The sequence below is a fragment of the Myxine glutinosa genome, chromosome 5 (genome assembly GCF_964187855.1).
Source record: "Myxine glutinosa chromosome 5, kmMyxGlut1.1, whole genome shotgun sequence".
Classification (NCBI taxonomy): Eukaryota; Metazoa; Chordata; class Myxini; order Myxiniformes; family Myxinidae; genus Myxine; species Myxine glutinosa.
In genome coordinates, this window is record NC_136265.1 from 37,952,372 (window position 1) to 37,964,286 (window position 11,915).

Sequence of the window (11,915 nt, forward strand, 5' to 3'; positions counted from 1 at the left end):
CTCCTAGGCAGATTGCTGATCAAGGCTAACGAGTACCACTCACCCGGGTTTGAGATCAGAGTTGTCCTCCCAGGCAGATTGCTGGCCAAGGCTAACGAGTTCCACCTACCCGAAGCAAGCCTGGTTATAAGGCGCCAGACACCCGCCTTTCACACCTCCGCATTTAGTTAAAAACAGGGGTCGGCACGAGAAGCCATGCGGTAGGAGTTTGATTAGGAGAAGCTATCTGAGACGCAGACTATATGGAATATTTTAAGGATGAGGAGTTGCTCAGTTCTCCACCACCATCTTGGTCATTGCTAACCCTTTGACCACCAAATAATCATATGCAGAGTGTACACTTTTGATATCATATGTCACGTAGTTTGGCAGCCATATTAGCTTGAAAGCCGATTTTTTTTTTTAAACCCTTCTCCAAAAACGCTTCACCGATCGACGTGAAGTTAGTCCTGTGGTAAAAATGTGATACTTGAAAACAACTGAAGGGATTTAAACCAAACTTGTTTATTTTTAGGACAGTGAATGAGGGCATCTACCCATTTCCACGGGACTGGACTACGCAGAAGCATATTGGCAACAGTCGCATTGCTCAATTTTTTAATTTTTTAATCTCGACTTGTTTTAAAGCCCAAATAATCTTATTTGAGATTATCTTTGTGGTTACATGAAATGACTCCCCCACCCACAAACTTGCAGGATAATGGCGTCGGTATGACAAGAGAGGAGCTTGTACAGAACCTGGGAACCATCGCCCACTCTGGATCCAAGGTAGGCGAGCTCTCGTGGATGGTTTGAATGTTCACCTCTGAGCAGACGATGCTTGCGCTGATTTCGGAGCCTAAACTTCCCTTCCCTTTTAGGCTTTTGTGGATAAACTTGGCACCTCGGGTGAAGGCCGAGAGGTCATCGGGCAGTTTGGTGTTGGGTTTTACTCCGCGTTCATGGTTTCTAACCACGTTGACGTTTTCACTCGGCCACCCGGTGCTGCGTTGGGTCACAAGTGGACGTCTGATGGGTGAGTCCGAGTAAAGGTGCATTTGCAATCGGCAAGGAAAGACGATGCTTTGTTTCACACATTCAACCCAAAATTCTTTCCTCCATGCACGTGTTTTTTCGGTTTTCTTTTTATTTTCATATTAACATTTTTGCTTGGACTTCCCTTCTGTGGAACTTGCCTTTCTGAGGCCGATTGGATCGACTCTTCCGTCCAGGGTTTCAAACAGGTAGTTCTACTCAAAAGCAGAAGTTAGACAATAATTATTGCAGTTCCTAACTTGTAGACTCTTGACGTCATACGTGTATCGTCATGCAATTGCGCACAGTGTTCCTCTAGCCCTGAACGTTTGGGCCCACCGTGCATGCATTCCCGGCCCGCGCCAGCCTGGCGGAGCACGCGTCTGCAAATATCAAGCATTAAAATGTAAAAGTTGTTTGTTGCTGTCAAACTATGATCATGATCACCAAATTGGTGATCTGAGATGAGGCCGTTGGAGAAAAGCAAAGATTTCATATCAACTGCGATGATTGATTCCATGACCTTGCTGATGATTGGATGCAAGCCGATAGATCTGTATTTAAGGGGATCAGTTTTTGCTTCTTTATATGTAGTGCAGTGATGTTGGTGGATTTCCAAGCAGATGTACGATGACCTAGGGCAAATTGCAGGCTGAAAGAGGATGTGCAGGATCTTCTTACGAGCAGAGTCGGCTGTGATGCAATTTGAAGAAAGGGGTCAGGGATGGATACAGCGGAGACAAACTTAACAAGGTGTTGCCTGGTTTTAGAGGATGGAAACAAGTTTGAAAGTTCATTTTTGAGGTTGGACAGATGTTGTTTTCTGGTTCTCCTGAGAATGGACACCCACTTGTTGTGGACTTTTTGGAATGCACTGAGATTGTTTTCTGTCGGATTTGCTTTCCAGGAAGGGAAGGCAGGTTCGTTTCAGAGCAACTGCCTCACCACAGGATTCAGTGTACCATGAGTGGGAAGTGTAGGATTATTGAAGACGAGATGGGATGAATTTGTGAGAGAGACAGAGAGACAGACACAGACAGACACAGACAGACACAGACAGACACAGACAGACACAGAGAGAGACAGACAGACAGACAGAGACACAGAGAGAGATAGACAGAGAGAGAGAGAGGAGGTTTCTGTGGAACAATTCCCACCAGACTCGCCGGTGTTGGGGCAGCTTGAGGCGTATGCTTATTTTATCCTTTTTTGTTAATTTCATTTTGCCAGTTATTGTTCAATATAATGTCCTCATCTCTACTTCAGCCATCCTTTACAACCCCCCCCCCCCCCCCCCCACCCTCATGCAATTCAGCTTAGGAAGATATCATGTGGCAGAGGTTGCGGGTGGTGAAGTCGGCACCAAGGTGGTTCTTCACCTCAAGCCTGAAAGCCGCGAGTTCTCCAGTGAGGATGTGATCAAGGGTGAGCAGAAATGATTGTTGAAAATATAAATTCCTTCTTTTTTATCCCAAATCCCAATAGTCCGTGGGCTGAGTAGGGTTTACATGCACCCCCCCCCCCCCCAACTTAACTTCCCGGGTATGTCCATGTACCCCCCACCGTAGGGGTTAGGAAAAACCATATTAACAGAAAAAAAACTCATTCCCAAGGTACCTCCCATGCATATTTTGATGTTACCCCCCTGTGTCAGTGATTTCCGAAAATTAGGGGTAGGCGAAATTCAAATGGCCATAACTTTTTACCTAGTCATCCTATGGTTGCATATGACCCCTCAAAATGTTTGTCCTGGGACACTCTTTACAATGATATGTATTATATGCAAATGAGGTCACTAATGAGGTCACCAGAGGTCAAACTATGAGGGAATGAGTTTGTTTTCTGTTAACATGGTTTTTCCTAACCCCTAGGGTGGGGGGTACATGGACATACCCGGGAAGTTAAGTTGTGGGGGGGGGGGGTGCATGTAAACCCTACTCAGCCCACGGACTACAAGGATCCTCTCTCTGATCTGCACATCGTGTTCATCAGTGTTTAGCTGCAGCTAGGCCCGGTCTAGAGGAAAGCGGGGCATAGTAGGAAGGGGACAGTTCTGGGCTGATGGTGTGAATGAGGTGTTAGAATTTGTTTGATGACAGTTCACAAAATGAAACAAAACGATTCGTTCTTCACCTTGTCATGTCACCATTTGTTTTGCAGGAATCGTGACGAAATATAGCAATTTTATTGGATTTCCGATCCTTCTCAACGGCACGAGGCATAACACAGTGCAGGTGAAATCCACGTTAGCTTTGGGCTTTTTCTTTGAAGTTGAATCTTTTTTTTTTTATGTTTGGGGATGATGGAATGCATTTGTGTTTAAACATACGGAGAAATTTTTTTAATTTGCCAACGGCATTCAGTTTTTCATTTTTAAAATTACTTCCTGAATATGACACATTACTGCTGAGGGTTGGTCGAGTCACACGTCATCAAGTATTCACTATTTAATTTATTGGGGGGGTTTGGCCAATACTTTGCCCTCACGTGACTCCATCAATTTTGTGTCGATTCTCCCAAGGCATTGTGGATGGAAGACGCAAAATCTATTGGAGAGCAGCAACACGAGGACTTCTACCGGTTCTTGAGCAGGGCACAAGGACGTCCGCGATACACCTTGTTATATCGTGCTGATGCACCAGTCAATATTCGCAGCATATTTTATGTCCCAGAGGAGGTAAGGACGTCATGTCAAATGGTGGAGATTGACTTCATTATGAGTGTCGGCATGGAGAGGACTATTATGGAAGGCTAGTTTAAAAAATAGCGGAATTACCAGGAAGTTTTCATGTTCCATCCTTAGGTGAAAATAATGTGTTATTAGGTGGCAAAAGATGCACCACGATTGGCCAAAACGCATGTGATGTCATGTGTTGCACATCCATTGATATACAGGAAGTGGATTCCCTAAAGATGCATTTTCTCCTTAACGCTGCATCCTATTTTCCATTTGAGGAAGTAAAATAGAAAAATGAAGTTGATAATAATCAGAACTAGTAATTCTCCAATTTTTGTTCTTGGAATTCTGTTTTATTTGAGGATGGAGGTTGAAGCAGGTTTGTGAGATGAGCGTGTGTAAGCAAAAACAAATGTACGCATGCACATCCATCGGTGAGTGCAGAAACCCACTGTGTTCGATCTGAGCAGAGAGGCTGGGAGCTCGGTGAGTCTTTACAGTCGTAAGGTTCTGGTGCAGAGTAAGGCAACCGACATCTTGCCCCACTGGCTGCGCTTTCTCCACGGTAGGCCAGTGACTCAATTTCTTCATGGGCTTGTGATTGTGTTCCTGGTTCTATTTAAGTTGTTAACGTACTTTCAGACTGTCACAACAGTGTGATTACATGATGTATATGCTATCTGATATGCGCTGCAAAGTTTCTCTGCTATATATTTTTTCAAGAAACATTTACACAACATTCACGAAATGAGACTTACCGTACAGTAAACCGTAAGATATCACAGCGGTTACGTTTTTTTTTTATTATCATTTTTTAATGTTTTCTATACAGAATCGAGGCTCGTGTAAGAGCTAACACATTAAACATGAAAACATGCACAGACAGAGAACATACAATGAAGGGAGTGGGAGACAAGAGGGGGAGAGAGGGAAGCACACAAGCACAACAACAGTCGAGAACAGGGACGTGGTAGATCTGTGGAAGGGGAGGGCTGGGGGAGGAGGGAGGGGTACATGGTATAAAGCAAATGAACACTACTAGGAATTTCAGGAAAAAAAGTTGGGGATTGAAAGAGGCGTATTTGGGGTGTTTTAACGGGGGGTAGAAAAGATCAAGGTTTTGGATGGGGGAAGATAAGAGATGGTGGTGAACAGCTGTTTTAAAGACTTGGAGGGAGGAGTGGGATTGAAGAGAGTGAGGGAGTTTGTTCCAGAGGTGGGAGAAAAGAGGAATGAAAGAGTGGAGGTGAATAGAGAGTCTTGATTTTGTCAGTTTCACCAGAAGAGGGTTGCTGGCAGATCTTGTGCATTCTGCAGGAATATTTGGGGGGCAGAGCACAGAGAGAGCTGGGGGAGCAAGGCCAGAGAGGAGTCGGTAGAAGACAGAAAGACCACCAACCTGCCTGTGTTGAGAGAGAGAGAAAGGCCTTCAGAATCAGCTTCATCGTGGGAGATTCCAATGATTCTGAATGCTTTGGTTTCAACCACGTGAAGCCGAGCTAGGTGTGAGGCAGGAGCACCAGCCCATAGGGGAGAGTAGTATTCCTTTGAGCTGCAGATGAAAGCTTTGTACGTGGTGAGGAGCTCAGAAGTGCACAGAAAGGACTTCACATGACGGAGGATGCCCAGTCGGCGACTGGCTTTGGAGGCCAGCTTGGAAATGTGGTTTTCCCAGGAAAGATCATGGCAGATGTTCCTGGAAAATGCCGCAACATTCAAAACCGCCATCGTTAAAACCAAGGGCCCATGAGAACACTCAAGAAAGTTCATAGAACACGTTACTCCACAGAATATTCAAGTGGACACTTAAACTTAAATAAACTAATGATTTTAAACATCGTTTTGTTGAAGTACTATGAAACTGGAGGTTCTTGGAAATAACAAGAAGGTGATTTATGTTCTACAGTGTTCAAGTATATAATTAAATTTAAATAAAATGAAATTTTAAAAATCATATAAATAAAATAAATCTGGAATTTTACTGCCATTTCACCACCTTTAATGCAGTGTCCATTACACCACCCTATTTCGCATGTTACCGTAGTTATTCGTGCCTGTTGTTTGTGTCTTTTTTAATGTCCTTAAATACAGTAAGTTTCCTGCCAGGCAGACAGTAAAATAAGAGAGAGAGTAAAAGATACCAATATATAGTAAAAGAGCAGATTTGTCGTCCGATCATGTTCCGATTCGTGTTCAAAATATAACATTCAATTTAAAAAAGTTGTTCCTCGATCATAAGCTGATGCTTACAGATGAGCCAATTGCTTGGCCATGCTTTTTGCTTGCGTGCATGAGGTAATAAACATGAAAGATAAATGTATATCAGCTTTGCGACGAAGTCTCCTGCTGCGTTGAAACGGATCAAACTTTCAGGAGATAAAACGTGGCCCTTCCCTTCTTTAATGTGTCTAACGCCCCCACCATTCCTCCCCTATTAATCTGTCAAATCGTTTCCCTTTGTGATCTGTTGATGTTTCTTTTATAAATTGTTCTGCAACTCCGTAAACCAGCAAATAATTAAAATAATTACTTTTGTCCATCGTTTTCTGCTTCAGAGCTATTGTTAATGGTGTGTGAGATAACCATCACAGCTCAGCTCAAAAACGGCGATTGGTCGAAATTAAGCCCCAAACGATAAAAAAAAATCAGTACTTAAAGAGGTTGCCCGTGATTGGTCAAAACTGCGATATTCAAACCCGCGATGTTTAAGGGTTTGCTGTATTTTATATATGATTTGAAAGGGAACACCTGTCTTACCCATTTGGAAGGGAATGCCAGTCCCAACTATTTGGAAGGGAACCCCTTTTCTGCCGATTTGGAAGGGAACCCCTTTTTCCGCCAATTAGGAAGGGAACCCCTTTTCTGCCAATTTGGAAGGAAACCCCTTTTCCGCCAATTAGGAAGTGAGCCCCTTTTCTGCCAGTTAGGAAGGGAACCCTTCTACCGTCGATTTGGAAGGGAGCCCCTTTTCTGCCAATTTGGAAGGGAACCCCTTTTCTGTCGATTAGGAAGGGAACCCCTTTTCTGCCGATTTCGAAAAGAACCCATTTTCAGCCGATTATGAAGGGAATCCCTTTTCCACCAACTTTGAAGGGAGCCCCTATTCCGCCGATTTGGAAGTGAACTCCTTTTCCACTGGTTAGGAAGGGAACCCATTGGAGAACGGCAAATACTGAAATATGCTGTGATACCATGGGATAATCTGAATATCTGTGCTATAGATCGATTCAATAATACGAGTACTCCTCATTCTTCTTGAGAATCAGCACAATACAGTTTTACATGTGTCGCCTGCAGTATGACTTCAACATTACGACTCGCAAGTCGTAATATTGAACCATTTCTGTGAAATTGGCGATGAGATGTTATTTTGTTTGTTGGTGCTCGCCTGGCTTGTTGTGACTCTATGTTGCTTCTTATTTGGGTTTCTGTCATGTGCAGGGGTGGTTGACAGTGAAGACATTCCACTCAATCTCAGTCGGGAACTTCTCCAGCAGAACGCACTCATCAGGTACAGTGTACGTTCTCTCTACCTCTGCTGGTTCCTTGCTGGAGCCCTGGGTCTGAGTTAAGCAGCAGTGTAGTAGACGTTATATTATTGGATCGAGGATCGGCTTTGGCATAACAGACGAATAGAGTCACGAACGGCGTACAAGTGAAAGGGCATGGCATGGCATGTCTTGCAGGAAGCTACGGGACGTCTTGGAACGACGCCTTGTGAAGTTTCTTTTAGAGCAGATACGCAAGGATCCTGAAAAGTTTGACACGTTTTACGACGACTACGGTGTATACATCCGCGAAGGCATCGTCACAACGGCTGAGCAGGAGGTCAAGGTCGGTGTCTTTGTACAATAAATCCATTGACATGGACTTGAGCGTACAGTATACGATGAATCCAGCCCGGACATTTGCTGCAATGACGTATGACGTGTCACCATTAAAGGAGGACATCGCCAGGCTTTTACGTTTTGAAAGCTCTGCGCTGGAACCCGGTCAGAAGACAACGCTGATGGAGTACGTGGGCCGCATGCAGTCTTCTGCCCGCCACATACATTATTTGTGTACCCCAAGTCGCGTCCTCGCGCAATCCTCGCCTTATTTTGAGGCTGTCAGGAGAAAGGACATTGAGGTAATTTGGACACTTTGCCGTGCAGAGTTGATCATGATTATTAGTCCCCTACCTGGAGGAGAATATAGCTTTGCTCTCCATCTGTCTGTCCGTCCCACCTGTGATTTTTGCACTTCTTTTTCCATGCCCTTTCACATATTCAATTGAATATTGGTGCATGGCCCTGTTATGACAAGTTACAGAGCAAGATTGAGTTTCAGGGTGTTTCATAATTTCTTTAAATTAGGCAAAAAATTTAAAAACATTCATTGGCACCGATGGGGGATATGTATTGCAAATTCTCGCTTTTGTTTTTTTATGCTTCCGCCGACGAACTTGCCGGAGGCATTGTTTTCTGGTTGTCTGTCTATCCGTCCATGCATCCATCCATGATAGATTTTCTTTACTGTGATAACTTAAGAATGGCTGAAGGGAACTAAGTCAAACTTGGTACAAGTTTGTATAATGATGTAAGAATAAACGGATTATGTTATGTAGTTTTAAGGGATGAGAGTTCCCATTCGGTAAAAATTCTGTTGCTGCGCTAACTTGTAAACCGGTGATGGGGTTTTACCAAACTTGTTATAAGTATATATTATGATGCAAAGATGATCTGATTAGATTTTATATAACCCTTTATATGAACTTTTCTAGAGCATTACTTGGTTCCTCCTAAGAACACCAGACACCCGAACACCAGACAGCATGCACACAATATTTTTTTGAATGTCCCTTATTTTCTATACTTTGCCACATGGCACATGCCCTTCGATAAAGGGGCCTTTTCTATGCCCCTGACATTTTCCCCAAGAATAAGTATATATTATGATGCAAAAATGAACTGATTAGATTTTGGCATCAAAGGTCAAAGGTCAGAGGTCATATCAGGTTAAAAAAAATAGTGATACTTGAGAACAGCTGAAGGGATTTAAATCAAACTTGGTTCAAGCATGTATGTATAATCTATATACAGACTTGGCATTTAATATGGAATATTTTTTTGTGGGGTTGAATTTACTTTTCAAGATGACTTAGAACCAAAAGATCATTGGAATTATGTTGAAATTATTCTAGATTTTGTTAATGCGACCTTTAAAAGAAACAAAAACCACATTTGACATTTCGAAGCAAATAAATTGATCCTTGAAAGTGATGTAAACTGATATCGAACTCAATTCACGGACAGTACTGTGTTAACCTTCTGTGCGTTTTCCAGAAGTATCTCTTTATTTTGCACATTAGCCAAAAAAAATTTCAACAAAAACAAAAGTTAAATTACGACTGGGATTACGGACAGTAAAATTACAGTTCAGTACTTCGTGTAACCCCCACGAGCATTCAGGAGAGCACGTACATGTTGAGGCATGCTGTTCACGAGATTTGCCAAGGTTTGGACAGGAATCGCTTGCCATGCAGTTACAATACCCTGCTGCAATTCACGCACAGAGGCAGTCTGCTGGTCCAAGTTGTCGATTTGACGCGTTAATTCTGCCCACAAGTTCTCCATCGGATTCATATCCGGGGACATGGCAGGCCACTCCATATGCTCGACACCACGGTCAGCAAGAAAGTGTTGGATCACGCGAGCATGATGAGGCCGTGCATTGTCATCTTGGAAGACAAAGTTTCCTCGAAAGGCTGCACGAACAAATGGAAGCAATGTTTCTTCCAGAATGGCCCTGTGCTTGAACTGGTTCAGGTTTCCATTCAGAACAACCAGGTCAGTTTTGCCCCCTGCATGAAAAGCAGCCCAAACGGTCACCCCACCACCTCCAGCTTGGACTCTTGGCACTATACAATCTTCGTTGTAGGCTTCGTGCACTTGTCTGCGCACTCGGACGCGGCCATCTTGACGATAGACCAGAAATCTAGACTCGTCACTGAAGATCACGTGATTCCAGTGTCCTGGCTGCCATTGACGGTGCTCTCTGGCCCACTGCAATCGGCGCTGGCTGTGTTGTCTGGTCAGGCGTGGCTTTCTCAGGGGACGCCTGGCACGATAGCCTGCTTGAACCAGTTGTTGGTCGACTAGCCTTCTGGATGCAGGCACATTTGTCAGTTGCTGCCACTCAGCCCTAAGCCGATTAGCTGACTTGGTACGGCCATTACGGACTAACTGGTGCAGCTGGCGATCATCCCTCCTTGTGGTTCTGCGGGGACGTCCTGGCCTCGGTATTGGAGTAGGGACACCCCTCTGAGCATTTCGTTTCAGGATCTTTGACAACTGACCTTGAGTGATGCCATACTGCCAAGCAATAGCATGCTGTTTCATGCCGGAATTTCATAAAGCCACCACTAAATGACAAACAGCATTGTCGAGTTGACGGACCATCTCCAGGGGAAGCGGCAATAACTTTTGTAGACGTGCAGCAGTTGTTTTCCACAAATACAGAATGCAACAACCCTTATATACCCGATTGTGAAGCCAATCGTCAAATGTACCTGTCCGTACATTTTGTCACGCCACCTGTGATATAATCCTGTTATTGACTTCTTGCTGCGACAGACAATCAGTGACATGGTTCTTTTAACAAAGAAATCACCGAAGCGTAAAAGAAACTCACCAGATTGATATACCGAGTTCAGAAATTAAACCCAAGTCAAGAAAAAAAAATATTCCATATTAAATGCCAAGTCTATATATAAAACACAGTTTGTGTGTGTGTGTGTAATGTTACCGATAGACTCCTAAACGGAGAGGCTCACGTGCTTGATATTTGGCATAGACATGGCCATTGAGCCTGGGAAGAACATGGCCTATCTAAAAAAAAATATTTCATAATATTTTTTTACCATATTTTTACCTCAGCGCATTTCAGCGAGGAATATTATACACGGAATCTGAGCCGGTGGCAGAGCAGCGCGCTGATTCGCTCAGAGCGATCACCTGATGTTCCAACCTTGCCGCCATAATCTCACAGTTACGCGTTCGCACGTAATTCAGAGCGAAAAGCGATTGCGTTTTTTCACATTTCAGCAAGGAACATTGCCATTCACACCACATAGGTTTTTTTTTCTTTCATCTTTAGATCCATATTTTTAGCCATAACGTAGCGTAACGTAGCGTTAGCATAACGTAGCGTAGCGTCGCGATCCTCGCTCAGGATCTTCGTCAGGTTCGCGAGCGAGTTAGCCAAAACGTAAAAGTGAAAATATATCGAATGACCATTGCCATTCCCACCACATAGGTTTTTTTTTCTTTCATCTTTAGATCCATATTTTTTGCCATAACGTAGCGCATTATGGCTCGCTCGAGCTCGAGTTAGCCAATCACCTGGGAGCATGAGGCCACGTTGGCCACGCCCACGACACGACGCAGAGTTGCAATCTTGACGAAGACTGACTGTGATAAAGGCAATGGCACCGAAGAAAAGAAATTTGTCGCGTTCAACCTCCCGAGCAAGGAAAATCGCTGATCGGAGTCTCCATGAAACCGATGAAGATACTTTTCACCATCGACAAGCCAATCAAGAACGTGTCTCTAGATTCAGACAGCAAGAGACAGAAGATGAGAGAACGGCACGTCTAAACGCCAATCAACAACGTCTGGCGAGGGCCAGACAGCGAGAGACAGAAGATGAGACAAACTGTATTTCAAACTGTATTTCAAACAAACTGTATTTCCCATCTACACGGCCATGTATTCCTATTAACGTTATGTAAAGTACATAAATTGTGTGGATTACATCATTTGTGGATGTGATCAATTGCCAGTAACCATCTATATCCCTCCCCTCCCCTTCCCTCCTCCCCCTCCCTACCCCTCCCCCTCCCTTTCCCCCCTACCCCTCCCTTTCCCCCCTACCCCTCCCTTTCCCCCCTACCTCTTCCCCCTCCCCCTCCCCCCTCCCCCTACCTTCCCCCCTTCCCTTCCCCCCTCCCTTCCCCCTCCACCCTTCCCCCTCCCCCTCCACCCTTCCCCCTCCCCCTCCACCCTTCCCCCTCCCCTCTCCCCTCCCCCTCTCTTTCCCCCCTCCCTCTCCCCCTCCCCTCCCCCCTCCCTCTCCCCCATCCCCCTCCCATTTCCCCCTCCCCCTCCCCCTCCCCCCTCTCCTCCCCTCCCCCCTCTTCTCCCCTCCCCCCCTCTCCTCCCCTCCCCCCTCTTCTCCCCTCCCC

General features: G+C 44.8%; 1 protein-coding gene across 1 annotated transcript in view; it reads left to right on the forward strand.

The window, feature by feature from the left end:
• Positions 1-11,915, forward strand: part of TRAP1 (TNF receptor associated protein 1) — a gene marked incomplete in the record, with an annotated part of 44,126 nt that overhangs the window by 23,992 nt on the left and 8,219 nt on the right. Inside the window, 9 exon segments of the mRNA XM_078777922.1 lie at positions 697-768; positions 861-1,015; positions 2,330-2,439; positions 3,175-3,248; positions 3,536-3,691; positions 4,136-4,256; positions 7,133-7,202; positions 7,378-7,525; positions 7,635-7,820. Of these exon segments, the coding sequence (XP_078634048.1) occupies positions 697-768; positions 861-1,015; positions 2,330-2,439; positions 3,175-3,248; positions 3,536-3,691; positions 4,136-4,256; positions 7,133-7,202; positions 7,378-7,525; positions 7,635-7,820 (1,092 nt within the window).